We start from the raw sequence: 27,160 nt of genomic DNA, 5'->3' as shown, positions 1-27,160 counted from the left end.
GCAGCTCGGCTATCTGCTTCACTGGGACACGCAAGCCTCCCCATCGCGGCAAGGTCACATGGTTCGCAGGGGAGGTGGTATATTCTACCATGCATATTTAATTTAAAAACTGTATCTCTAATTATTATGTCTTTGCTGGATCCTTCTGATTCGCTCGATTGTCCATCGATAGTGGCGCACTTGCGCAGTGGGAACTCTGAACACTGGGAGCCGTCTGACTTCCGCCTTTCTCTGTGAGCGAGGAGGCAGTTACTTGAGTGCCATCATCCAAACATGGCTGCGATCGCCCGTGTCCGTAAGAAGACATCTTGGCATTCTCGGAGTGTGTGGAAAATGCAGCGGAACACTCCTGGTTAATCTGAGAGAAAGCTAGGGCTATGCGCTTTCTTCTTTTAAATATATATGTGAGCTCTAACCTATATTTAACTTACTAGTGTAGGAAGAAAACTTCGTGTGAGTGTTAACCGATTATCGGTGTGAAGTTATAAACGTAACGTAAGTTCTGATATTGGATACTCCACAAAGTAAGTACTGGAAATTATACCCATTTCTGGTAATCTCGTACGGCCATGGATTAAAAGTGAGTGATCTTATCGCAGATTTGACCTACATCATAACGCACCCCTTTTGGCAACGTCGGTTGATTAATCAAAAAGGGTAAAAGTTTATAAACAAAATTTTCTTGCATCGGTTATGAACTAAATTCCTAAAATGAACATGAAACTAAATTATGTGGGAATTTTGAATCGCTAGTTATATGACTATGAGGTTGTATTTTGTGTGAGTTGTTTAAACTTACTGTCTTGTCGATCGTGCTTGATTGTCATCTCATTCTTGGTGATTTTTATTATTATTCTTGTTATTTAATTTTGATGTGTATTTTCCTTCTTAATTTTCTTCGTTGTTTGAATTTGCCTTCCAACTGTGTTGCTATTGCATTTGCTGGCTGACGATTTGTATGTGATCATTATCTGCATTGTTCGGGACTTTAATTAAATGACACCTCGTGTATGCATCTTAGTGTTATCCAAAGCCCCCTCCATTTTAAATTATCTAAGCTGTTGATGAACTGTTTAACAAAAGCAAATGTAATTTCATACTATCACCCATGGGAGTAATAATAATAATAATAATAATAATAATAATAATAATAATAATAATAATAATAATAATAATAATCATAATAATAATAATAATAAAAAACATCATTGAGTCTGTGAAAAATTGAAATTTTCTGGTCGACATTTAACTTAATATATGCCATTCTTTTCATGTTTTCTTGTCACATACTACCCATTGTTTGAGATTCGTGCATTTGTTTATTATTACGTAATGTGTCATCTCATCTTATCTTACCTGATGGACACGTTTTAATTTTGGCGGCTTTGATGATTTTCATGGGATGATGGCTTGGCGTCGGTAACGTCTAGCTTCTGTTGTGTGCTTCCATGTTCCGTTATTAAGTGTGGAACGTTTATATTATTTTTCCCTAGTAATACTTGATTTAGTTGGGATTGCTTTCTGGCATATTTTTATTGTAATTTAATCTTGTTTCATTTATTTGTGTTATATTTATTCGGGGTTGGAGCCACAATCTTCTTAGTATGTGTGTCCTTGTGTATAACTTGTAATTATTTGTGTAGGAAGTGTAGCAAATTTCAATTTTAAACAGTGTTAGTAGTTGTGGGCCCGTATACTAATTATCTAGTGTTTATTGTCCAAATATTTATATATTGGTTGCAACAGATTTTTCTTTTTAATATTTTAATCTTCTATACCTTAAGTAAACATTATTTACAATATTATTTAACGATATGAGTTTTAAGTCTTCCAATATTTGATTATTTGAAGAAGCCTATGTTGATATCAGCTTCATTTAGGCCAACTTAAAATTCATTATGAAATATTGTTTCAAGATTTAATTTTCTTTGTGTTTTGGGTTTAAAAAGAATATATATTTAACTATACATAAATAATATGAAATTTTATATTTAATTTATTAAGTAAAATTCTTTAATTTAATTTTAATCTTGCTTCTTATTTAGTAGCTAGTAATATTGACCTGGCAACCTTTTAAGCGCTAATTTTAAGATCCAGTCCTTTATCCTTCATGTTTTGGCCCTCCACGTGTTTTATTTTGTGCTACTGCCCTCATGGTAAGTAATTGTGGTTTTTTTTTTTTAATGCTAGTTGTTTTACGTCGCACTGACACTGATAGGTCTTATGGCGACGATGGGACAGGAAAGGGCTAGGAGTGGGAAGGAAGCGGCCGTCGCCTTAATTAAGGTACAGCCCCAGCATTTGCCTGGTGTGAAAATGGGAAACCACGGAAAACCATTTTCAGGGCTGCCGACAATGGGGTTCAAACCTACTATATCCCGAATACTGGCCGCACTTAAGCGACTGCAGTTATCGAGCTCGGTGTGTTTTGTTTTCATTTTGCTTTTTATGCATTTGCTTTGTTATGTCTGTGTTTTTCTTAATGGGGCTGTAGTAGTGAGTGAACCACGATCAGCTACCTCTCCCGTCCCGAAGCCAGAACACAGGGGAGGCGAAAGTTCAAAACAATAGATAGCATGCCATATGGTAAAATTTCAATGTCCAATCCAAATCTTCATACGTTGAATACAGGAAAAGACAAACCAAATTTTCACTCACTACTGCAACCTCATTTAAAAGACGGATCTTAAAATAAGCGCTTGAAAGGTTGCCAGGTCAATATTACTAGGTACTAAATAAGAAGCAAGATTTAAATTAAATTAAAAATTTTTACTTAAATTCCATATTATTTATGTACAGTTAAATATATATTCTTTTTAAAACCAAAACGCAAAGAAAATTAAATCATGAAACAATATTTCATAATAAATTTTAAGTTGGCATAAATGAAGCTGATATCAGCATAGGCTTCTTCAAATAATAAAATATTGGAAGACTTAAAACTCATATCATTAAATAATATTGTGAATAATGTTTACTTAAGGTATAGAAGATTAAAATATTAAAAAGAAAAATCAGTTGCAACCAATATATATATAATTATTTGGACAATAAACACTAGATAATTAGTATACGGGCCCGCAACTACTAACACTATTTAAAATTGAAATTTGCTACACTTCCTACACAAATAATTACAAGTCACACACAAGGACACATACTAAGAAGATTGTGGCTCCAACCCCGAATAAATATAACACGAATAAACAAAACAAGCTTAAATTACAATAAAAATATGGCAGAATGCAATCCCAACTAAATCAAGTATTACAAGGGAAAAATTATATAAACATTCCACACTTAATAACAGAATACGGAAGCACACAACAGAAGCTAGACGTTACCAATGCCAAGCCACCCTCCCATCAAAATCGTCAAAGCCACCAAAATTAAAATGTGTCCATAAGATAAGATGACACATTACGTAATAATAAACAAATGCACGGACCCCAAACACTTATTTATTTATTTAGCGTATGGCATACAAATACGTTATTACAAATGAACAAAAATAACCAATGAACTAATCTACAAACAAATATCTAGATCTTGTACCCCAAACACTGGGGAGTATGTGACAAGAAAACGTTAAAATAATGGCATATATTAAATTAAATGTTGACCAGCAAATTTCAATTTTTCACAGACTCAACGTTACTAAAAATCATAATAATAACTCCCATGGGTGATAGTACGAAATTACATTTGCTTTTGTTAAACAGTTCCCCAGCAGCTTAGATAATTTAGAATGGAGGGGGCTTTGGATAACGCTAAGACGCATACATGAGGTGTCATTTAATTAAAGTTCCGAACAATGCAAATAATGACCCCATACAAATCGTCAGCCAGCAAACGCAATAGCAAAACAGTTAGAAGGCAAATTCAAACAACAAAGAAAATTAGGAAGGAAAATACACATCAAAATTAAATAACAAGAATAATAATAAAAATCACGAAGGATGAGATGACAATCAAGCACGATTGACAAGACAGTAAGTTGAAACAACTTTCACAAAATACAACCTCATAGATGTATAACTAGCAATTCAAAATTCCCACATAATTTAGTTTCATATTTATTTTAGGAATTTAGTCCATAACTGATACAAGAATATTTTGTTTATAAACGTTTACACTTTTTAATTAATCAACCGACGTTGCCAAAAGGGTGTATTATGATGTAGGTCAAATCCGCGATAAGATCACTCACTTTTAATCCATGGCCGTACGAGATCACCAGAAATAGGTATAATTTCCAGTACTTACTTGTGTGGGGTATCCAATATTAGAACTTATATAACATTTATAACTTCACATGCCAGTAAACAGTTAACATTCATTCACATGAAGTTTTCTTCCTAGACTAATAAGATAAATATAGGTTGGAGCTCAGAAATATATAAAAAAGAACAAAGGGCACAGCCCTACCTTTCTCTCAGATTCACCAGGATTGTCCCGCTGCATTTTCCACACACTCCGAGAATGACCAGATGTCTTCTTACGGACATGGGTGTTCGCAGACATGTTTGGATGATGCCACTCAAGTAACTGCCTCCTCGCTCACAGAGAAGGCGGAAGTCAGACGACTCCCAGCGTTCAGAGTTCCCACTGTGCAAGCGCGCTACTATCGATGGACAATCGAGCGAATCAGAAGGATCCAGCAAAGACGTAATAATTGGAGATACAGTTTTTAAATTAAATATGCATGGTAGATTTCACCAATAGACAGTTCCAAACAATGGGCGACAATGTTACATAACATTTCAATACACAAGTAGACATGCCAAATATTTGTAGATATATTTTCACGTTACAACCTCCAGACCACAAGGAACACTACACAACTGAGAAATGCACAAGAAAATGACTGTCAAAGTGGTACTATAACTGGCAGCCATTTTGCAATCATGTGTCTGCCAATTTATCATGTCGGAAGGAATTACTGATTAAACATCTAATGTAATCATCCAAGTGTTTCTGCTCTCCTGCAGCATACATTTGTCTCCCTGTACCTTATGATCTTTCTGAAAGCTTGGATCACCTCTGAATTTGAAGAGATTTTAAATTTTAGACATGATTAAAAACATCACAGGACGGCTGATGGTTGGCGGCTATAGTAGACGCGTGCAAGCTTAGTGCTGCTGCAGTTTGTGTCATTTGTGCGGTAATAATCAGAGTTGTGCTTTACAGTTCTCTGCACAGTTCTATTCGAGTTTAGGAATCAGTGTGTGCAAGTGAAAAAGCAAGTTCTTCTTTAGTATTGCTACTAGCAGAGAGAAACTACTACATCCGGCGTACTCTCTGACTGGATGCGCCATTTTCCAGACTTATAGGCGCCTCCCTACTAGCTCCGAGCCGAATGAGCCTAGGCCAGGTCGCTCAGCGATTAGGGACTTGATTTGCCTCCTACTACTGGTTGGAGATGTCCACTTAAACCCCGGTCCCACCACTTGTGAAATGAAAACAGATCTAAACATCTATTGTCAGAAAGTGCAAAGCCTAAACAATAAGCTGTCTTATTGTGAACTATCCCTTCCAGACTGAAGAGAATTTGATGTGATCGGACTTACTGAAACATGGCTCTCGTGGGCTAGTGACAGTGAACTACCACTCAGCACTAATTACAGCATATTTTGTTGTGATCGCGCTACTCTAGGAGGTGGAGTGATGCTAGCAGTGAACTGTACATTACCGGAATTGTGAGTTAGTGTGAGTGGAGCTACTCTTTCCTCGACGCCCTGTACTTGTGGGACGTTAATACAGACTACCAAACAGCCCATTCTGTGACCTTGAACAGTGCCTGGACTCAGTCATTGCAGCTCTCCCTCATGGTGAAGTAATTTTAATGGGCGACTTTAACTTGTCCATAAACTGGTCTTCTCTAACTACCGGACTGTCAGCTAACAACTGTGACACATATTTTATACAGTTTTATTAATGGCCTCGGAATGAAACAGTTTAATATGTACCCAACACATGGACCACATGCTCTCCTCATTAGAACTCAAAACAATAACCCCAAGCAGAAACCTTTTCCTGTGTGAACACCAGTCTCTCGATGCTACATTTCTCCAACCCTACTCCTTCCCAAAGCCTCACAGCAGGACATCCTACCGCCTTACATCTGGCGTCATGCCGACGGGCCTGCAATGTGGAATGCCTGAAATGCCTTCCCTGGAGCCTTCTCAAAATAGGTGACATTGAATCGGCTCTTGACCTGCTGTACGACTGCCTGCAAGCTGCAACTGAAGACTTCGTACCTGCACAATGGGCTACTACCAGCAAATATCAACACTGGATATCACAAGGGACCAGACTGATACTATTTAATAAGAAAAGAACTTGGCGCCAGTTTAAAGACTTTCTAAACCCACACACTCACAATACCTTCGTTAAAATCCACTCCCACATGAGATTTATGGTCAGAAGAGACTACAAAACACATGTAGACACTGTCACTGACGACGTCCGCAGCAATCCCAAGCGCTACTGGAGTCTCATCAACACACGGAGAAGGATGGAGTGGATTCCTGTCAGCGTGAACCACAACTATGCAACAGCAGACGGCGCTGATCGCAATGAACTGTTCAACAGGTATTTCTTCTCCAATTTCTCCCCTCCCTTACAAAACCAACCGCTCCCTCTCGTAGGTACAGCTTCAAACAGAACCCTATCAAGCATAACTACCACACCAAGAAAAGTTTATAACCTTCTCCAAACTCTTCGTACCAACAAAGCTACTGGTCCCAACACTATAGGTCCTCTTTTCCTAAAAAATACTGCCAGCACCCTTTGCGTTCCTCTCTCTAAATTATTTAACAGATGTTTTGCCGCGGTCTATTTTCCTATTACCTGGAAACAGAAAAATATTGTTCCACTTCTCAAATCAGGCCACAAATTTAATGTTTCATCTTACCAAACAATTTCTATTCACCTCACACTATCCTTTATCTTTGAAATTATTATACACCAGCGTCTCCTCGCATTCACCTTGCCCTATATCTCAACCAAGCAGCATGGTTTTCTACCAGGTGGCTCTTGTCTAACAAACCTGTCCATTTTGCATAGCTTTGAATCACATCCCATTGCAGCTAAATCACAGATGGATATGTGCTAAGTAGACATTTCGAAAGCTTTACATTCTGTAGACCATACTCTGTTGCGCCATAAACTCTTCGAACTATTTAACATACATGGCGGTCTTCTGACCCTTCTTGCTGGCTTCATACATAACAGTTGGCAGAGTGTGGTAATTTCAGGCACTTCATCTTCATGGTTACCAGTCACCTCCGGTGTCCAACAAGGCAGTACTCTTGGCCCCTTGCTGTTTTCCTTGTTTATAGACAATCTGCTGTCCAAACTCAACGAAACAGCGAATCCCCTACTTTTGGCCGAAAACTGCACGATGTTTAGGGAGATCAGGAAACCAGCAGATGCAGCTCTGCTACAGTCCTCACTTAATGCCCTCTCAAACTGGTGCCGTACTTGGAAACTTACCCCCAATCCACAAAAATGACCATAACACTATGTAAATCTCCTCTACCAACATCATATTACCTACTTGACAAGCCCATCACTGTAGTTACGCAACAGCATGACCTAGGTGTAATATTCGATACAAAATTACAAATTAAGACCCACATAGAAACATACACAAACAAGGCTATGAAATTACTGGGCATTCTCTACCACTTCATAGAAATTTCTGACCCCATTGCTCTTCGTCACTTCTCAAGATCAATCAACCTCTCTTAAATTACCGCTCTCTGATTTGGACAACAGTCTCACCCTCCAATACTAACCAGTTAGACAGAGCAGTGTCCTTCTTTGCTGCAATTGTAAGGAACAGAAACTCCAAGCTCAGAAATCTGTCTACACAGCAGGTATTAAGGGCAATGAATGTGCCACCGCTGCACATCAGGCGACAGGTAGCTGACCTGAGTTTCCTTCACGGGATCTTAAATGGGCATTACCACTCGGAACATCTTGTCTCACTCCTCTCTCTCCGTGTTCCTTCCCGCTCCACCAGAACCACATTCCCCACACTCAGCACTCAATACTTCAACGATCTTTCCTAATCCGCTTCCGAACCCTCTTTAACAATATTAATAGGAGACAAGAGCTTGATATAGCATCAAGTAAAAGCATATTCGAGCGGGGTGTAAATAGTATCTTAAAGATAAGTTGATGTGAAGGGATTATACCATCATCTTGACCCACGACGACTTGGCTATGAACAAGAACATTCTCATGATTTTCGGTTTGGACAGTTATTAGTAGGCTGTGTACCTGATCTTGTCATGTTTTGTTATGTTTGTTATATATTATTATGAAAGTTTACATTTGTTAATTAGTCTGTTGACAGTGCAAGTGAAATTTGCTCAGCGTAGCTGTATCTTGTGCTTCGTGAATAAGTAATTATTTCAAAAGACGACTTTCCAGACCCCCACTATGAGAAGTGAAAGAAATGCAGGTATACATGTGTCAACTCCCCAGGGGAAATAGGTTTGTAGTATGGCCCATATCCATTTGTGTTTGGAATTTGGAACAAAGTTCTCATCTTCACTGAATGAGTTCAAAGGAGGCTGCAGTATGCTAAAAGTAACTTCTGTAACATTGTCTTGGATTCCAAGTGTGTAAAATAAGGGAGGTGAGAAAACATTGTAGATAAAATATGATAGATATGAGCAAGTAGATTTTGAATGTAGTTTTTAAGAGAGGGTGAAAAGTAATAAATGCTTCTGTGACTACAAATCTATTTTTGGTACCTTTTCAAAAAATATTTTGAAAATCTCGATATAACATAATCGGTACAATTATACGTAGAGGAAAAAGAGAACATGTCCTGACTGACTGACTGACTGATTCATCATCGCCGAGCCAAAACTACTGGACATAAAGAAATGAAACTTTGAGGATACATTTATATTACAATGTAGGTGCTTGCTTTCTTCTTCTTCTTCTTCTTCTTCTTTTTCTACCGCTTATCCCACACCTGTGGGGTTGCGGGTGCGAACTGTGTCACACATGTGGATTTGGCCCTGTTTTACGGCCTGATGCCCTTCCTGACGCCAACCCTATATGAAGGGATGTAATCACTATTGCGTGTTTCTGTGGTGGTTGGTAGTGTAGTGTGTTGTGTGAATATGAAGAGGAAAGTGTTGGGGCAAACACAAACACCCAGTCCCCGGGCTAGAAGAATTAATAAGAGACGATTAAAATCCCCGACCCGGCCAGGAATCGAACCCGGGACCCTCTGAACCGAAGGCCAGTACGCTGACCGTTCAGCCAACGAGTCGGACAGTGTAGGTGCTTGCTAAGGGAGGATTTTTGGATATTCTGTCACTAAGGGGGTGAATTTTAAAAATAAGTGCATCTACAAGGACGGTTTGAAAAGTTCTCGGAATCACTGCTAGATGTCAGTGCTCGAGCAACGAGGTTCCCGCGCAATAATCACACATCCTTTGCGAGTGAACACATGGCGCGTCAGTGCTCTAGCTGCAGGAGTGTGGTAGTGACGACTCTTTGTTGTTGTTCCCGCGTAGTGATTTGTGACAATGGAAAAAACTGAGATTCGAGCAGTGATAAAATACTTTGTAAAGAAAGGTATGAAAGCAAAGGAAATTCATGCTGACTTTCATAACACACTGGGGGACTCTGCTCCTTCATTTTCAACTGTTGCCAAGTGGATCAGCAAGTTTAAATTTGGTCGGGAGAGCTTGGATGATGATCCGTGTAGTGGACGGCCAAAAAGTGTTACGACCCCAGAATTTATCGCAAAAGTGCATAAAATGGTCATGGAGGACCGTCGACTGAAAGTGCGGGAGATTGCTGAAGCTGTAGGGATATCTTCTGAACGGGTATATTATATTTTAACTGAAGAATTGGGTATGAAAAAATTATCCGCAAGATGGGTGCCGCGGCTCTTGACATTGGACAATAAACGCACCAGATTGGAAATGTCTGAACAAAGTCTGGCCCGTTTTCAGTGCAACCAACAAGATTTTTTGCACTGGTTTGTGACTACAGATGAAACTTGGGTACACTACTATACCCCAGAGACAAAACAGCAGTCAAAGCAGTGGAAACATGCTGATTCACCACCACCAAAGACAGCAAAGGCAGTGCGTTCGGCCGGAAAGGTCATGGCCTGTTTTCTGGTATGCAAAAGGCATTCTGCTGATATATTATCTTCCTACTGGCCAAACAATTACAGAGCAATGCTATGCAAACCTCCTAGACCAACTACAGGAAAAGATATGCAAAACAAGGCCTGGTTTGGCAAGGAAAAAGGTCATCTTTCATCAGGACAATGCTCCGCCGCACACAAGTGTTATTGCCATAGCAAAACTTAAAGAACTGAGGTACGAATTGTTGCCACATCCACCTTATTCACCTGATTTGGCACCATCAGACTTCCATCTATTCCCCAAGCTGAAGATTTTCTACAAGGGAAGAACTGACAGCCGAACTGGAGAGGTATTTTGCAGGCCTGGAGGAATCTCATTTTCGAGATGGGATCAAGGCATTGGAACATCGCCGGACCAAATGCATTAGTCTACAGGGAGACTATGTTGAAAAATAAAAGCAGTTCCACCGAGGTAAGATACTTCATTCTAGTACATTCCGAGAACTTTCAAAACCACCTATGTATATCTCAGAACTTAAAAAGTTTACAGATGTAAAAATTGGTATTTAAAATCCTTTAAAAATAAAGAAACACGTATATTTTTGTTTTTGGAAATCCCACTACGAGGGGTGAAAAGGGGTGAAAAAATGTTGAATGCCTTTAATGAGGACACATATCTCAGAAACTGAAGATATTAGAGACCTGAAAATTGGTATTTGGAATCTCCTTTAAAAATAAATACATACTTTGTTGCTTTTGGGAAATCAAATTAATGGGGGTTAAACAGGAGTGAGAAGCTTCCGTGGCTCAGACAGCAGCGCATTGGCTTCTCACCGCTGGATACCGTCGTTCAAATCCCGGTCACTCCATGTGAGTTTTGTGCTGGACAAAGTGGAGGCAGGACAGGTTTTTCTCCGGGTACTCCGGATTTCCCTGTCATCTTTCATTCCCGCAAAACTCTCCATTCTCATTTCATAGCATCTATCAGTCATTAATAAATCTCTTTGGGAGTGGTGACCCCATCGTACTAATAGCCTATATATGATTCATTCATTACATTCCTGACCCGGTCAATGACTGGAAAACAGGTTGTAGGTTTTCATTTTCATTTTCAAACAGGAGTGACAAATGGGATGAATTTTTAGAAAGACTATATCTACAGTACATCTCAGAAACGTAAAATGTGACAGACGTGAAAATTGGTACTTGGAATCTCCTGTAAAAGTAAAGAAACATAGGTGATTTGTTTTCGGAAACTCCATTTAAGAGGAACTAAAAAGAGGCTGAAATCTAAAATCAGCATGCCTACAGTATATCTCAAAAACCTAACATCTTACAGAAGCGAAAAATGCTATTTTTTATCTCTATTAAAAATAAAGAAAGATGTATTTTTGGTTTTTGGAAAAACCACTTGGGTGGGGGGCAAACGACTGAAAATGGGGTTGAATAATTTTCATTAGGAAACTGATATCTCAAAAGCTGAAGATGCTACAGACATGAAATTTGGTATTTGGAATCTCCTTTAAAAATGAATACGTATTTTTTTTGGGGGGGGGGGGGAGGAGAGAGAATTGAAAAATTAGTTGAATTATTTGTTTGAAGATACTATTATCTCAAAAACAAAAAGATGTTGCAGACGTGAAAATTGGTATTTGGAATCTGCTTTAAAAGTAAAGAAACATGTAATCCTTTCATTTTGGAAAATCCAATGACAGGAGAGGGGGGGTAAAAGAATTGAAAAATTGAATTAATTGTATGAGGATACTTACATTTAATAAAAACTTAAGTTGTTATAGACGTGAAAATTGTTATTTGGATCTCCTTTAAAAACAAAGAAAAACAAATTTTGGGGGGAAATTCATCTTGAAGGGTGGGAGTGAAACGGAGTTGAATTCCTTTTATGAGGACATATTTAAAAAACTGAAGATGTTACATTCGTGATAATTGGTATTTAGAAGATCCTTTACTAATAAAGAAACAAGTATTTTCCCCCCGGAAAATTCACTTAAGGAGGGAGTGTGAAAGGAAGTGAAAAAAGTGAATTATTTTTATGGGGATAGTTATATCTCAAAACTGAAGGTAACAGACGTGAACAATTGTATTTGGAATCTGCTTTAAACATAAAGAAACATGCCTTCTTTTTTAATGGCAGTTGGGTGAAAAAGGAGTTGAGACCAATTGATTTTACTGTTCATAATGTACTTGATTCTGATCATAAACTGATCATTTTAAATCTTTCCTGGGTTTGTTTTCAAGAGCCATCTTTTCCTTTGGAGACCTCAAAGTTAGATTACAGTAGATTCACCTGGCTTAAAAATAAAAATTTAAACACATTTGAAATGAACTATAAGAATGATATTGACCGTGCAATTGTTCACCTCTATAATAAGGTCAATAATGCACAGAAGTATATCATTCGTATCGCCAGAAAACCTGCTCATTTGCCTACGTGCGACAATGGTGCTGGTCACACTGTCAACCATGACAATGGCAGCAGATGTAATTTATCGCCAAGTAGTGGTCTTGCATAATAATAATAATAATAATAATAATAATAATAATAATAATAATAATAATAATAATAATAATAATGGCAACAACCTAAATTCAACTAATATCACCCACCCTAATAATAATAATAATAATAATAATAATAATAATAATGTTCTGGACCGTCGTCAAAATGTGCGGACCGCGCTGGAAACGGGTCCTGGCCAGATAATGACTACGAATACAGTCAGGCCGCAGGTTCAGTACCGTCAAGGTACCCAAGACGACACCACTCCTCAAGTATTTGACCCATAAGGACTTGGTCTTTAGTCTATATCAATCCTATTCTGAACTGATAAGAATTGTTTCTTCCAATTGAAGATGTGTTAATTTATTCATTTAAAGTGGCGACTGAAGGTATCACTTAATTGATTTCGCTGTGATCTCCCTTTTCTTTACTGGATGAGTGTTCGGTAATGTTGATATAATTCCTCCTTCCTATTCCTTTTTGGGGCATTTGTTTTAATTTACCCTTCGGTGTACAAAATTTGAATCTATGGCATGTAATCCTTCATTTGAATACTGCTGCGCCCTCTCATGGGCAATTATAACAGTGTGCCCCATAACCTTGACGATTAATGTAGATTTAATCTTTTCATCTTGCACACAATGAAGTTCAACCAGGAATGAAGGGGAAAGGAAACACCTATCTCGCATCTTCTCTTGTCCTGATCTAGTTTTCCAGTTACTGGTATGTTCTTTGGTGAGCGCAGAACAATGGCAAATTTCTCTGAATATTTTTAAAAGGTTTCGGCTCCCTACTACTATCTACAAGAAATGTCAACTGCGATTTTAAGAGATTCACACCAAATTGTTAAAAATGACCTGTGTAAGTTAAAAGTAGAATAAACAGAATCCATCAGGGGGAGTCATATTACAACATTTAAAAAATCCCAATGAAAACTGATTAAATGTATTTTAATTTCTTATTGGTTTTAGGGATTAACCAGCAGGCTGAAACTTTGGGGCTTCCTTAGTATTACAGTAGCTATTCTTAGTGGATTCTCTCACTCAACAGAATTAAAAAAAAAAAAAACTGCCTTACTTCATACGACACAGATAGGTCTTATGGTGGTGATAGGATAAGAAAGAGCTGGGAGTGAGAATGAAGCAGTCGTGGCCTTAATTGAAGACACAACCCCAACATCTGCCATGTCCAAAAATGGGAAACCACAGAAAACCAGCTTCAGGGCTACCGAAAGCGGGGTTAAAAACACACATCTTGTGTCTTGTAGCTGTCAGGAAATTATAGCCATATGTCCCATAACCTCAACAATTAATGTAGATTTATTCTTTTCACCTTGCACACAATGAAGTTCAAACAGGAAAAAAGGGAAAAGGAAACATATATCAAGCATCCTGTCTCGTGCCAATCTCGTTTTTCAGTAAGATTTTTTCTGTATGAAAACTGAAATGAAGGGGGAAAAAATAGCACATATCTTTTGTCTTGTAGCTGTTGTTTGTCAGTAATAACTGATAAAGTCGTATGAGCATTGTAATCAATTATTAATTTGGTGAATATTGATTGATAGTAATGGTTCTGTTGAAAAACATGGTATTTGCAATTTTTTTTTTTTTTTTTTTACACAAATTGGTCAATGAAATGGTCTTCTACCTATTTACACTGTACAACAATGCTCTAGAACAAAATTAGCTGGTAGTGTATTCTTGCAAAGATCTCTCATGACAGAATGTTTAAAAGGTTTTATATATCGCTTCAAGGCCAGTTGTATATTTTTAACAGCTATTAAGGTATAATTAAAAAAAGAAATTTTATCTGAAACTTGGTGCTATAATTAATTTTATGCATAGTTACAAACATTTAACAACGCCAGGAGATATACATGTCCAGAACTGTATATAGAACATTTTATGTCTTTTCTAGAACCTTATAAGAAGGTATTTAGTCTTTGTTTTTCAACTATCCAAATGTTTTATGATATAACGCAATTGTAAATAACAGTACATACATATATTATAAATATTCTAATGTAACTAGTTAAATGTCCTTGTTACTTCATCCACGCTGATGTGGCAAATTAAATTGCAAAAAACCGGTACCAAAAATGACAATAAAAATGTGACGTTTTAATTATTTCACATTTTTTATAGTACTGAACAGGTGGAAAACCCTACCCTTATCTTTGACTGTAAATCTCGTTTCAATATGGACCAATATTGACATTTTTGATGTTAAACTAATTGCAAGGAATGTCGACCCATGGTGTTCCTCTCATAATTGTACTAATTGCAAGTAGTCTCATGGCTCTAAGTCCATCATCCCTTGGTCGCTCCTTTTAGTCGCCTGTTACGACAGGCAGGTGATACCATGTGTGTATTCTTCGTCTGCGTCCCCCAGTCACAGGGGGTATGACATACTGTATAAGGAATGGTGAAGGAAAGGAGATGCTGGTGAATAATCTTTTCACAGATGAGCAACAGAGTGGCTAATATAGAAATAGGGCGATAGCTTGACATCACACCTCTTTCCACTTTTAAAAACTGGAGTGACGTTATCATTTTTCCAGTGGTCAGGAAAGTAGCCAGCTAGGAAGCAACAGTTAAATATACAAGCATAGGATGGGCAAGAGTGGTAGTGGAATTCTTGAGGAAGATAGGGCTGAGGCCATCTGGACAAGGAGGTTTATTTTCCGGCAGGGAGGAAAGTAAAGAATAGACTTCTGACTCAGAGATGGAAAGACTACTGAAATTATGAGAAGGAACAAAATCAATACTCGTTAAATCTGGGAAAGGATGAGGTGCAACAACATTAGATGCAAAGTAATCACTGAACATTTCCGGTCTATTATTACCATTGGGTAAATTATCCCGCCCCCCACAAGTTACTGTATCTGGCACACTTTCTGTATTTTTCTTGTTGTTTATCAGAGACCAGAATCTCTTGCTGTTACTTCTCACTACTTGTCAGGAAAAGTTTATGTAGTAATCCCATTTTAGAAGCTGCTTATGGTGTTTGTGATGGTCAGAAAAGGTTTTTATAGCTCACTTCAGATGGTGACCTTTTCCAGTCTTTCCAGGCTTTAGTTTTATTAATTTCTGCAATTATGGTGTCACTTTTCTTCCAATGGGGACAGGGCGTCTGGCAGAAGTTTTACGAGTGGGGAAAAAGGTCCACGGATCATGGCATGTGTCCAGTCGTAAAACAAGTCCACTGCTTCTTGGACTTCATCCACATGCAGCAAGTGCAAGGGTAGAAGAGAGAGGGTGTGACTGACAGCCTGCCAATCAACCTTTCACCAGATGGGTACACAGTTCCTGGTAAAGGGTCGATGACATCTCAGGGAACGGGGACGGGTGATAGAGAAAGTTTCATCTACAGACCTGTGATTTGATTTTAAAATATTTTGCCCCACAGAAACAGCTGAAGGGTCAAAGGAGCAGAGCAGGTAGTCAAGAAGACTAGCCCCACAGGTGTTCTCAAAGACATACTGTTGGAGGCCTAGGCCTAGATACCACCTGTTGAGGCTATTAACAAGGGCCACCTTGTGCAGGGGAATTCCAAGATATAGAGGGGTTAAAGTCACCCGGTATAATGACATTAGGATTCAGATTAATGGCTTTCATTAGAGGTGAGAAAAAATTTCAGAATAACTGAGGGTTGATCAGGATAGTCTGTAAAAAACAAGCAAATAGATATTTGGTATGGTGAAATTTTGTTTCTACCCAAACAGCTTCACAGTCACTACTTAAATCAGTACATAGGGTTGTGTGTCATTTGGATTTAATGGCCAGAAGAACTTCTCCCCCCCCCCCCCCCCCCCGAATTCCACAGTCCATTCTGAAAATGGAAAACTCTTCGGAAAGCGGAATTTCCATGTCTGAAACAAAGTCAGTTAATCAACTTTCAGAGAAGGCAACAATATCGAAAGTTTTGTAGGTAGAGCTCACAGTCGGTAATTTTGTTTGTAAGAGAACAGACATTCTATGGTAAACTGGGAATGCACTAACTGCCGCAGGTCCCAGGTTTATGTCTGCAACACCAGCTAATAGTATGAATGTCAATAATAAACTTAAAGTGTTTTGAACATTAACTGAATTGCTACAATATGATACAATGTTAATATTTTGCCTGTGTTCAATATATTAGTTGTTTTAAGATCTTCGCTAATTGGCTGATGATGACACTTGAAATGTGTTGAAACCGGTCCCAATAAACAGGTTGTAACTACTTTTTACTACGGAGTATTGAAAGGTGGATCCTTCCCTATAATATTGTACATCTTCTTATTTCTCTATTCAATATGGAACAATCATGAAGTTTTTAACTTTAAATTAAAGTAAACCCTGTAGAAAACCAAGATAATTTACTGGAGACTGGAATCAAAGGCAGTGCTACAAAAATGCAAGAATGGTTTGTAGTCAGCAGTGGAGGAAAATGAAACTCATTAATGGCAATCAACCAGTTTCCAACTTGCTGAGGTATGTTCCATGTTGAAATGGCTAGTCATACACTCGCTGCAGGAGAGGCATGGGTACACCAGCACCCACTGTAGCACGTGGAATGCAAATTAAGGCATTTGAATTGTACAGATGCATTTCTGAGCACTTCACTACACATGGAATCACTGCCTGGATCATCTAGATGAACATCACTATAGTCTTCTGGACACATCATTTGTTTACACATGAAAACTCCTATAGGAACACAGAGGATAATTACACAGAGACTTTCAGTCACTGCCATCTTGTGTGTATGCTGGGATAGTTTCTCCATACCTTACAACTATAAAAAGGATCATTCTTAACTCATACAACAAAAATGTGCAGTTATCGCAAATGCAAAATTTTCAGTCCGTAGCAATTGTTAATACATTTGCCAAGCTTGACTATTCACCAATACACATACATTGTAGACTACTACTTAAAAAGCCTTGAATTCAGGCAATATGTAAGGAACACATGGCTATTCGAGGGATTTTCTTAAGATCTATGATGCAGGTTACCATCAGATCTATACTGTTGCTAGACCTAAGACACAGAAAGTGAGATGGTCTTTAGAAGGATAAGGGAGGAAAAGCTTACGATTAAGGAAATTAGACTGAAGTATATGGATATGAACAGGAATGGTTGAATGATGTAGCCAGGGCAGTTCGTATGGCATGGAATATTTTGCAAATAGACTCAACGTTGAAAGAAATAAATCTGATTATATTTTTAACTAAAGAATAAGGATGGTGAAGAAACCACATTCAAAGAAATAGATAAAATAGTACAAAAAAACCTGCAATGTCATAAAGCAGTAGGAGTGGAATAAGTTTGATCAGAAACAGTGATATATACAGTACTCAAATAATAAAATGATTTCTTAGACTAAGGGCCTGTACTACGACAGCCAGATAAAAGTGCGGTATAAATTTATTTGGCAGTTTGGACATTTATCTGGAAGTTCGGTTGAAACCGCGTACTACGACTTTCGTTTATGTGCAATCTGGGAAAATATTCTCGAGTATAGCTATGCCGAAGTTTGAGAGGCTGTTAACGCTCTTATCTGGGACTTAGCTCTTATCGGGGACGCTGCTGTAAAGAATCAAGATGGCTACTCATGAAGATGAATCTACATCTGCATGATGCTGTGCGAAATTAAGTTGTTACAATGTAATTTATGTATATATTTATAAAGTATGTCATGCTTCCTGTCCAGCTATCACAGAATTCTTAAAAATTTCCCAAGCTAGTAAATTGTTGCTACTGAGTATATCAGTAGTACACAAGCAGTTAACCGCAACCCTAATGTGTAGCCGTGGTCGTTAGGGCGTCAAAGTGTGCTGTTAAGCAGTTTTTCGTGCGTTCGAGTCCCAATAGTCTAACAATTTTTTACCTTGTAAATGGTAGTCGATAGCGTACTAGAGGTGATAGTACACATTTCCTAATCATTAAAATGCGTGTCAAAAGCGTGGGTTCTATTCCAAATCTATCCGTGACGCACATATGGAGTAAAGGTATACGACGTTCATGGCGATTCGTCCGTCGAATGAGGATGTTAAGGAGGTTATATTTCTTTTACTTCATAACAACTTGCTACAAAAGTATTTACGCTAAAAGTGAGATAAATGCTTGCCAGTTACTATTCTCACGTTGTATTGAAAAGAAAGAAACTAACTACTTATTCAATGAGTAAACAATAAATTGAATTTATAATAAAATTAATGATCCCACGCTGTATCAGTGGCATTAATTACGAATATAAACTTTACTTTCGTCGTAACGCGCAACCTCGTAAATAGTACTAGACAAAAAAGATACATAACCCGAATCTTAACTTTTGCGTCCAGGTTACATTTTCAGGGTCAGTCTTTTTATTTTCTATAACAGTTTCAGTTTCGTTATACAGTTAATTAATGTTAACATTTCTTCGTATGTGTATATTTCAGTCCCAATTCTGTTTTTGACCTGGACTTCCACATTATAGCTTAATAAAAGTCTGATATTGGATTCTAGTAATACAATTTCAAAAGGAATAGAGCTAAACAAACGAAAACACCAGGAAACACGTCTACCTCCGCGCTAAATTTCACTATATTTTCAGTAACCTTATTACCAACCCAATAAAAATGTTACTACATCTTCCGCATTACAATCCCGCCGTTAAAATCTGTTGGTAGTACGCATGAAAATATTTAACTTCTAGTTTGCAAAACTGCAGCCTACGTATCTGGCTGTTTATCTGACAGTCGTAGTACAGGCCCTAATAGTACTAGCAATATTAAGAGTTACCAGTAGCAAATAAGATTTTTAAGAAAGCGAGAGCAGTTTTGGACCACAAAGAAGCTGTGCAAACCAGACTTTCAGTATGCATCAAGTAATTCAAAAATGCTATGAGAGGAATAGACAGGTATTTCATGGGACCTAGAGACGGCAGAAAATGAAAGGAAAGGATGTTGGCCAGAGATATTTGTACTGACAAGTAGGTTAGAAAGATAGTTGACAGAGGAATGAAAGTGGTTACAGAAGTTAAGCAAGGTTGTTATCTTTGATCATTACTGTTTGTCTACATGGATTTTATATGGAGGAATGTAAACTGCCCAAGGCAGGAAACAGCTGAGCTGAAATTTAGCTTCTGTCAATGATGGCATATGGTGTTAAGAACTTGCAATGTAACATCTAAGAACCTAGAAAGAAATGCAGGAAGTTTAATACAAAAAAATAGCATTTCAAAGACTAAAACAATGTTTGTTGAAAAGAAACATGAAAGACCAAATGCCAGGGAAGAAATACAGAATTAAGTTCAGGTGGAACAATGAAATTACTTAGAATGAGTAGTACGGTAAGTAAAATTGATTCAATGGGTGGTAAATACAGGTAACAGAAAGGCACAAACAAGTGACAAATCAAGACATACAAGTTATAGAAATATAGGAACAAGAACAGGAACTTGTAAAGAGATTACCAGAATGGGTAGGTCAGCATCAGAAGAACTGCAGCAATAGGAGGAAAGAGAAACATGAAAACACAAAAGAACAATCTCAACATCTTTACACACTGCTGTCTTCAAAGAGATACTCTCCTCATCAATTCCAGTTGTTCTACTTCCATTTCTTCTTGCCTCTAACAAGCTAATTTCTGCTTCCCCCAGTTCCATCAACATTCAATGAAGGACCATCTTGACACATCTTTGGTTTTAATGTGGGAAGTATAGATTGAGAAGACAGTTGGATAAACACAAAACATGAAGAGGCAAAAGATAAATGCAGGTGGTAAAAGACTACAAAATAAATATCTTGAGTTACTTACCTTTCTAGAGACAATATTCTTTATGTGGACTGGATATTTATCAGGCAGGTTATATGCAATATGTCCCAAGGCTACTATTGCTGTTCGGTAATATTCTGAATCAGGTGTTAGATTTTCTTTGATTTTCTGCAACAAGAATAGAAGTTGTAAAGTTTCATGGAAAGAAAATGGGCACGGACTGTTTCACTGATTCTCTATCAATAATAATGCATGTTTATAGTGGGCATATTAGACAATAAATGCATAAACCTGTTATAAAATGTGTGAGAGTAGAACATATACATTACGGCATTTAACAAATTTCTAAAATTCAAGAATTACCGTATAATCCTAAATATCACCCGCACTTTTTACCCCAAAAATAATGGTTCTAAATCCTGGATGCGGGTCGTATTCAAGCTGTTCATTCTCGTAAATATTTACTACATTTACATGGAGTACTGAAATAGATTCGAATACGGTTACTGTACTCAATATACCACATGTAAATGGACATTCAGGTCTTATTGTGTTTTAGCTGTGTTCTAGAAAACAAGATCAATTTTTTCTCAATACGGTTACAGTGGCATGTAAACGCGAAATGTAAGGTAATGAAACGGTAAATCAAAGAATATGGGTAAATATGCGGTAAATATGGAAGCCGCTTCTGCGGATGCTCGATCATCATTTGTTTCACAAGTGCTGCTGGCATGCTGGGTGTGCGAATAGCTGATCTCACGGGATATCCCACTTTGTGAGAGACAAGAGTGTTGGTTACGAAAGTCTACCTCGCTCACATTCGAGTTCCGTACCTGTCCTGTGAAAGTGCTATCTTGATAGTAAGCAATGGATTCAAAACGGCATCTGCGGTCATTTACTGTGCGTGAGAAAAAATTGTAAATGAAGCTGAAATATACGGAAATTGTGCCGTTGGCAGATAAACTGTGTATTCGTGACTGGCAGAAGAAGAAGAAGAAGGAAATACTTCTAAAAAGTAACAGCGATCGCAGAGCGTTCTGCGGGAGGAGTGCAGTGTTTCCGGAAATTGAAGAACGACTTCACAAATTTGTTATAGAAAAACGTGAGTTAGAATATGGTGTTTCTAGTGAATTGAGTCAATTGAAAGCACTAGAGACCTCAAAAGAACTCAAAACACAGGGTTTTACTGCAAGCCGTTGATGGATCCGAAACTTTTATCGGAGAAAGGGATTGTGCATTCGGAGACTTATGTCTATTTCACAACGTCTCCCTGGGGCGTACAAAGAAAAATTAATGGCCTTTCAGCGTCACATTATTCATTTGAGGAAGCAAAATTGGAAATGCTGACCAGACACCTGTCTATTTTGAGGTGCCGTTGGAAAATACAGTGGATATGAAGGGTACTAAAAGTGTAACCATTAGAACAGGTGGTAAAGAAAAGCAACGATGCACGGTAATGTTGTGCATATTAGCGAATGGAACCAAACTCCCTCTACATGTGGTTCTGAAAAGGAAAACACTTCCGAAAAGAAACTTGACATCTGGTGTTATTGTTAGAACACAGGAGACCAGTTGGATGGACAGTGCATTAGTTGAGGACTGGGTGAAGAGCGTTTGGCAACGTCGCCCAGGACCATTGTTACAAAAACGAAACATGCTTGTGTTGGACAGTTACTGAGGATATACAAGTGACGCCGTAAAGGATATGATGAGGAAAGGTAAAACCGATCTTGCAATAATTTCTGGAGGACTCACTTCTATTCCACAGCCGTTGGATGTGTGCGTGAACCAGCCTTTCAAAACTGCAATGAAACAATTGTACACTGAATGGATGTCTGATGGTGGCCCGTTGACACCAACCGGACAAATGAAGAGGCCTGAAGTAGGAGTAATATGCAGCTGGATCAAGACTGCATGGACGCGCATTCCCAACGATCTAGTGTCCAAAAGCTTTAAGAAATGTGGAATAATAAATTCAGTGGACGGTAGTGAGGACGACTATTTGTGGAAAGATGCCAGTGATGAAAGTTCCTATGGTGACACTTCAGATGACGACGGTGAAGTGTGAATGATCTGAGTATTGGACAGATTTTATTTACAATTTTTGTGATGGTTTTATTAATTGTAAGCTGTTTGAATTTATATTTGTGGTATATTTGCAGAAAATTAAATAGGTATATAAGTTATTCGATGGAGGGTGCTATTCGGAATTATACGGTAACATAGCGACTAAGATTTTAATTAACTGTGATTCAAGTATTACAACACTAAACTACACCAACTTTCTACTTTATATAAAAGGTAGGATCATTTCAACAGATTTCTATATGAAACATATGAATTTCTCTCACAATTACTGTAAAAAAAATCAGCAATGCATCTTGTACAGCAAGAAAATAGGAAAGTCTGCAAAACTGGCGTAGCCAGGGGATAGCCTAATGGGGCTGGCCCACCCCCCTAATTTTCCTGAAACTAGAGTGAGGAAACTAGAGCGAGGATCAGCCGTTGTTTTACGTATGGTACGAACAATTTAAGAACTTACACCAAAATGTTAAATCAACGGAGCGACAACGGATCTACTAGCAAGGCTCAGTAGGGCCATACATAATTCTCCATATCTGTTCTGCTTCAAGGAGCTTGAATGGAAGGAAAGCACTTAACATTGTGTTGCGCGGGGATATTCCCCTGTAGAAGTCTCAGTATTGCGGATAAAACCACGTGTTGACAAATGTCAAAAGATGAGAAGTGCAATTAGCAAGGGATTACTCAGTACAGGGCCAGAACATGACCACCGAGATAACGGGGGCCAAGGACCTGAAACAGTTGCAAGCTTACAATATCGTATCAGCTTTTGTATAAACTCAGTTCCTGGAAACATCACGTGGTCGTGATTATTGGGTTGTACTGTGCTTGAGAGATGTGCTGTATTTAACTTGCAGTGTTGGGAAGACTATGATGGGATTGTGAGCTGCACATTAGTTCATTTTGTGCCATATTAGTGACCGTTTTGTTAGCCAAAACTATGTACGTCCTCGGTAAGTTATGAAAAAGTATTCTATTCTAACAGAAGCACTAGCATGTAGTAGCAAGACATGATCGCAGATGTGTGCGCAAGTTATATACGAAGGCCTGTCTGTTTTGTCAGATGACCGGGGACTGATTGGAACTTCAAATAGCACCATCAAAAGTGCAGGTAACTATTTCGTAATCAGCGGGCGTGATAGCTCAGTTCCAATGGTTCTATGTTCTCTTCAAGACAGCCGAGGTTTGAATCGCAGTCGATGCATGCTAAATTTTTGAAACGGGTAATCATGTTATGCAGATCTGGAGCCTACTTAAAACCGTAGATCCCGTCGCTAATGATTATAAGATTTAAAATCCCATGAGCCCTAAGCTTACTTTCTTTTAGTACTTTTGAATCATTACGGCATCATTTATGGCGGTGTATTTTGAGTGTCCAACTATTCTTCGAGCTTACCTTGTACCTTAAATTGCGAGTCGATTCAGTGGTGTACTCAGTGGGTGGGGTATAAATCCAGGCCAGTAGCAAGGATACAACTTTACCCTGAGAGGGGGATATGAAAAGACATCCGGTCCTGCTGAGGGTGGTGACAGAACTCCAATAAATATTGGTGGTTTTGACTGTTACTTATATCCAACAATCGAAATCATACCTTCTGTACTGTTGACATGAAGTGGCATTATTGCTACTGATCATAAAATTAATATCTTTCTTTTGTGAGGAAGTAAAATCATCATTTAATTATTTGCCTTTTTAAAAAGGAACCACTTTGGTCTACGCCCCATGAAGGTGAAGTGTGTCATAGATATTTCGATTACGGGAGACTCAAGGCCAACTCTACTGTATTGTACCCAAAAACAAGGCTGTATCTTCCCCATCCCATTCCTTTCTTAACTCCGGGAATCGAATGCAGGATGCCTTAAGTCACATCCCTACAAGGCTCTTTAGCTTCCAACTAATTCTTCCATCCGGTCTCGTGCATTTAGGACAGTTGGAAAATGTACATCTTGATAAATGCTCCTCACAAAACCTTTGTAAAAATAATAACTGTACCTATTTATAACAATAATTAGAAACGCCTCCTTTTCATGTGGCTGAGTTGGTTTATGATATAGATGTTGATTCCCATAGGGAATCTGAAATATTTGTCCTGAATGAGCAAATTTATAATACCAATATAAATGGTCCGTTATTGGACATTATAAATTTTCCAGCTAGCTCATTCTTGGTTGCCAGCGTTTCGCCCTCGTGTGCTAGGGTGGGCTCATCAGTTGGTACCTAGCACACCTATCAATACGCTGGCTAGTGCATACCGTGGAGGCCACTGCGTAGACTAACTGGAGCCACCGGCAGTGCCAATGCACTAAGAGACTTTGTCTCATCACGAAAAATTGATGCCTGCTTGGCCATCAGCATCAACATCTATGATGGCCAAGCAGGCATCAATTTTTCGTGATGAGACAAAGTCTCTTAGTGCATTGGCACTGCCGGTGGCTCCAGTTAGCCTACGCAGTGGCCTCCACGGTATGCACTAGCCAGCGTATTGGTAGGTGTGCTAGGTACCAACTGATGAGCCCACCCTAGCACACGAGGGCGAAACGCTGGCAACCAAGAATGAGCTAGCTGGAAAATTTATAATGTCCAATAACGGACCATTTATATTGGTATTATAAATTTGCTCATTCAGGACAAATATTTCAGATTCCCTATGGGAATCAACATCTATATCATCTGATGGCCAAGCAGGCATCAATTTTTCGTGATGAGACAAAGTCTCTTAGTGCATTGGCACTGCCGGTGGCTCCAGTTAGCCTACGCAGTGGCCTCCACGGTATGCACTAGCCAGCGTATTGGTAGGTGTGCTAGGTACCAACTGATGAGCCCACCCTAGCACACGAGGGCGAAACGCTGGCAACCAAGAATGAGCTAGCTGGAAAATTTATAATGTCCAATAACGGACCATTTATATTGGTATTATGAGTTGGTTTAGTCGCTGTCCTTCTGAGTCGGAGTTCGCAGGTTCAAATCCAGGCTTGGGTTGGTGGTGCATAAAAGCGTGTTTGGTTTCTGGCATGTTACTACAAACTAATCTCAATGCAACTCGTACACTGGTGTCTATATATATTTAGCAGTCTAGTTGTTTGAGGAGTGGCCTGACACTAAAAAAGAAAGGAGAGATTTTATAGGTTTGAGCATCCAATCATTCTTCGAGCTTCCCTTGTACCTCAAATTGTGAGTGAATTCAGTGGCGTACTCAGTGGGTGGGGTATAAATCCAGGCCAGTAGCAAGGATACGACTTTAACCCGAGAGGGGAATATGAAAAGAAATCCGGTCCTGCCGAGTGTGGTGACGGATCTTCAATAAATATAGGTGTTTTTGATTGTTACGATGTAATTATATCCAACAATCGAAATCATATCTTCTGTTAACACAAAGTGGCTGCATTATTGATACTGATCATAAAATATACAAATAGTGTAGTTGGTAAAGCAATGCCAAGAAATCATTTTCAGTTACAACTGTACTTTGATTCTTGCACTTTGCTCTCAACAACGCTTTTGCAGGAAAGTTGCACAAGATTCAACCTCTGTTGGATATCATGCATAAGAACTTAGTATCAAAACTCCCGGTGAAAATCTCATAATTGATAAATCAATGATTCCCTGGAGGGACCGCTTATCATTCCAGCAATTTACGCCTGGTAATGTACACAGTTATGGTGTTAAAGAATTTAAACTGTGCAATGACATGGGCTGAACTTACAAAACAAAAGTATACATTGATAAAGGCACATTAAAATTATCAGAATCCACTCAGCATGACTACTCAATTTGTAATGGAACTTATGGAACATATCTGGGCAGTGGTTCTTTTCTCCATACCGAGAATTACTACTCATCAAAAGAGTCAGCCAAGCTGCTACTAGACCGTAAGACACATTTTATTGGCATGGTTAGGAAAAATCAAAGGTTTACCAAAGGATGTTGTAAATGCGAAGCTTAAGAAGGGAGAAAACATTGCAATTGAGAATAAAAATGGATTAACTGTGATGAAGTAGAGTGGTCAGCGGGATGTGTTGATGTCAATGTACTGTTCAAATGATCTAATAGTTACAGGCAAGAAAAACAAAAAAACATGGAGATGTGATTAAACTTAAAATTATAATAATATACAGGTGGTATACTCCACGGGTATCCGACGGCTAATCACACCAAATAATCTGCTGTAAATGACCATCATCCAGATGTAAACTGACCTGTCTATACGTCATTTCAACATTAGCAGCTAGGATGTATTTGCACTAATTAAAATGAAGTGGATAGTTGACCCTACCATCTGAATATCATTGACAGCTATACAAGAAGTAGAAAGATGACTAGCATTAAAAACTACCCTTAACTTAGTAATAGAACTATTCTCATAAAATTCCATGATGAGAAAATAATAAAACAGGCAATATGTTCTGGATTAAACTACTTTAGACACATGTCCCAAAGACATTTCAACTTTTAATGGCAATTTTCATTTCTATTTAGCAGCAGCAGTAGTAGTAGTAATATTAGTAGTAGTAGCAGTATTTTGATGAAGTAGACATCAGGTCATAAAAACCTACCACGAAAGATCTATCTCACATAATACCTGACCCCGTAGATAAACGAGACAAGGGTTGGTGGTAGTAGTAGTAGTAGTGGTAGTAGTAGTAGTAGTAGTAGTGGTGGTGGTGGCAGTAGTAGTAGTAGTAGTAGTA

The 27,160-nt window shown here is 38.3% G+C and overlaps 1 protein-coding gene across 1 annotated transcript in view; it reads right to left on the bottom strand.

Annotated features, from left to right (window-relative positions):
• pds5 (cohesin associated factor B pds5) overlaps window positions 1-27,160 on the bottom strand; it is a 463,913-nt gene that overhangs the window by 164,595 nt on the left and 272,158 nt on the right. Inside the window, exon 15 of the mRNA XM_067150024.2 lies at window positions 20,432-20,557. Coding sequence (XP_067006125.2) covers window positions 20,432-20,557 — 126 coding nt within the window. The remainder of the gene's footprint in view (window positions 1-20,431; window positions 20,558-27,160) is intronic.

Source organism: Anabrus simplex, chromosome 6 (assembly GCF_040414725.1).
Source record: "Anabrus simplex isolate iqAnaSimp1 chromosome 6, ASM4041472v1, whole genome shotgun sequence".
In the NCBI taxonomy this organism is placed as follows: domain Eukaryota; kingdom Metazoa; phylum Arthropoda; class Insecta; order Orthoptera; family Tettigoniidae; genus Anabrus; species Anabrus simplex.
This window is presented reverse-complemented; position numbering and strand designations above follow the sequence as displayed.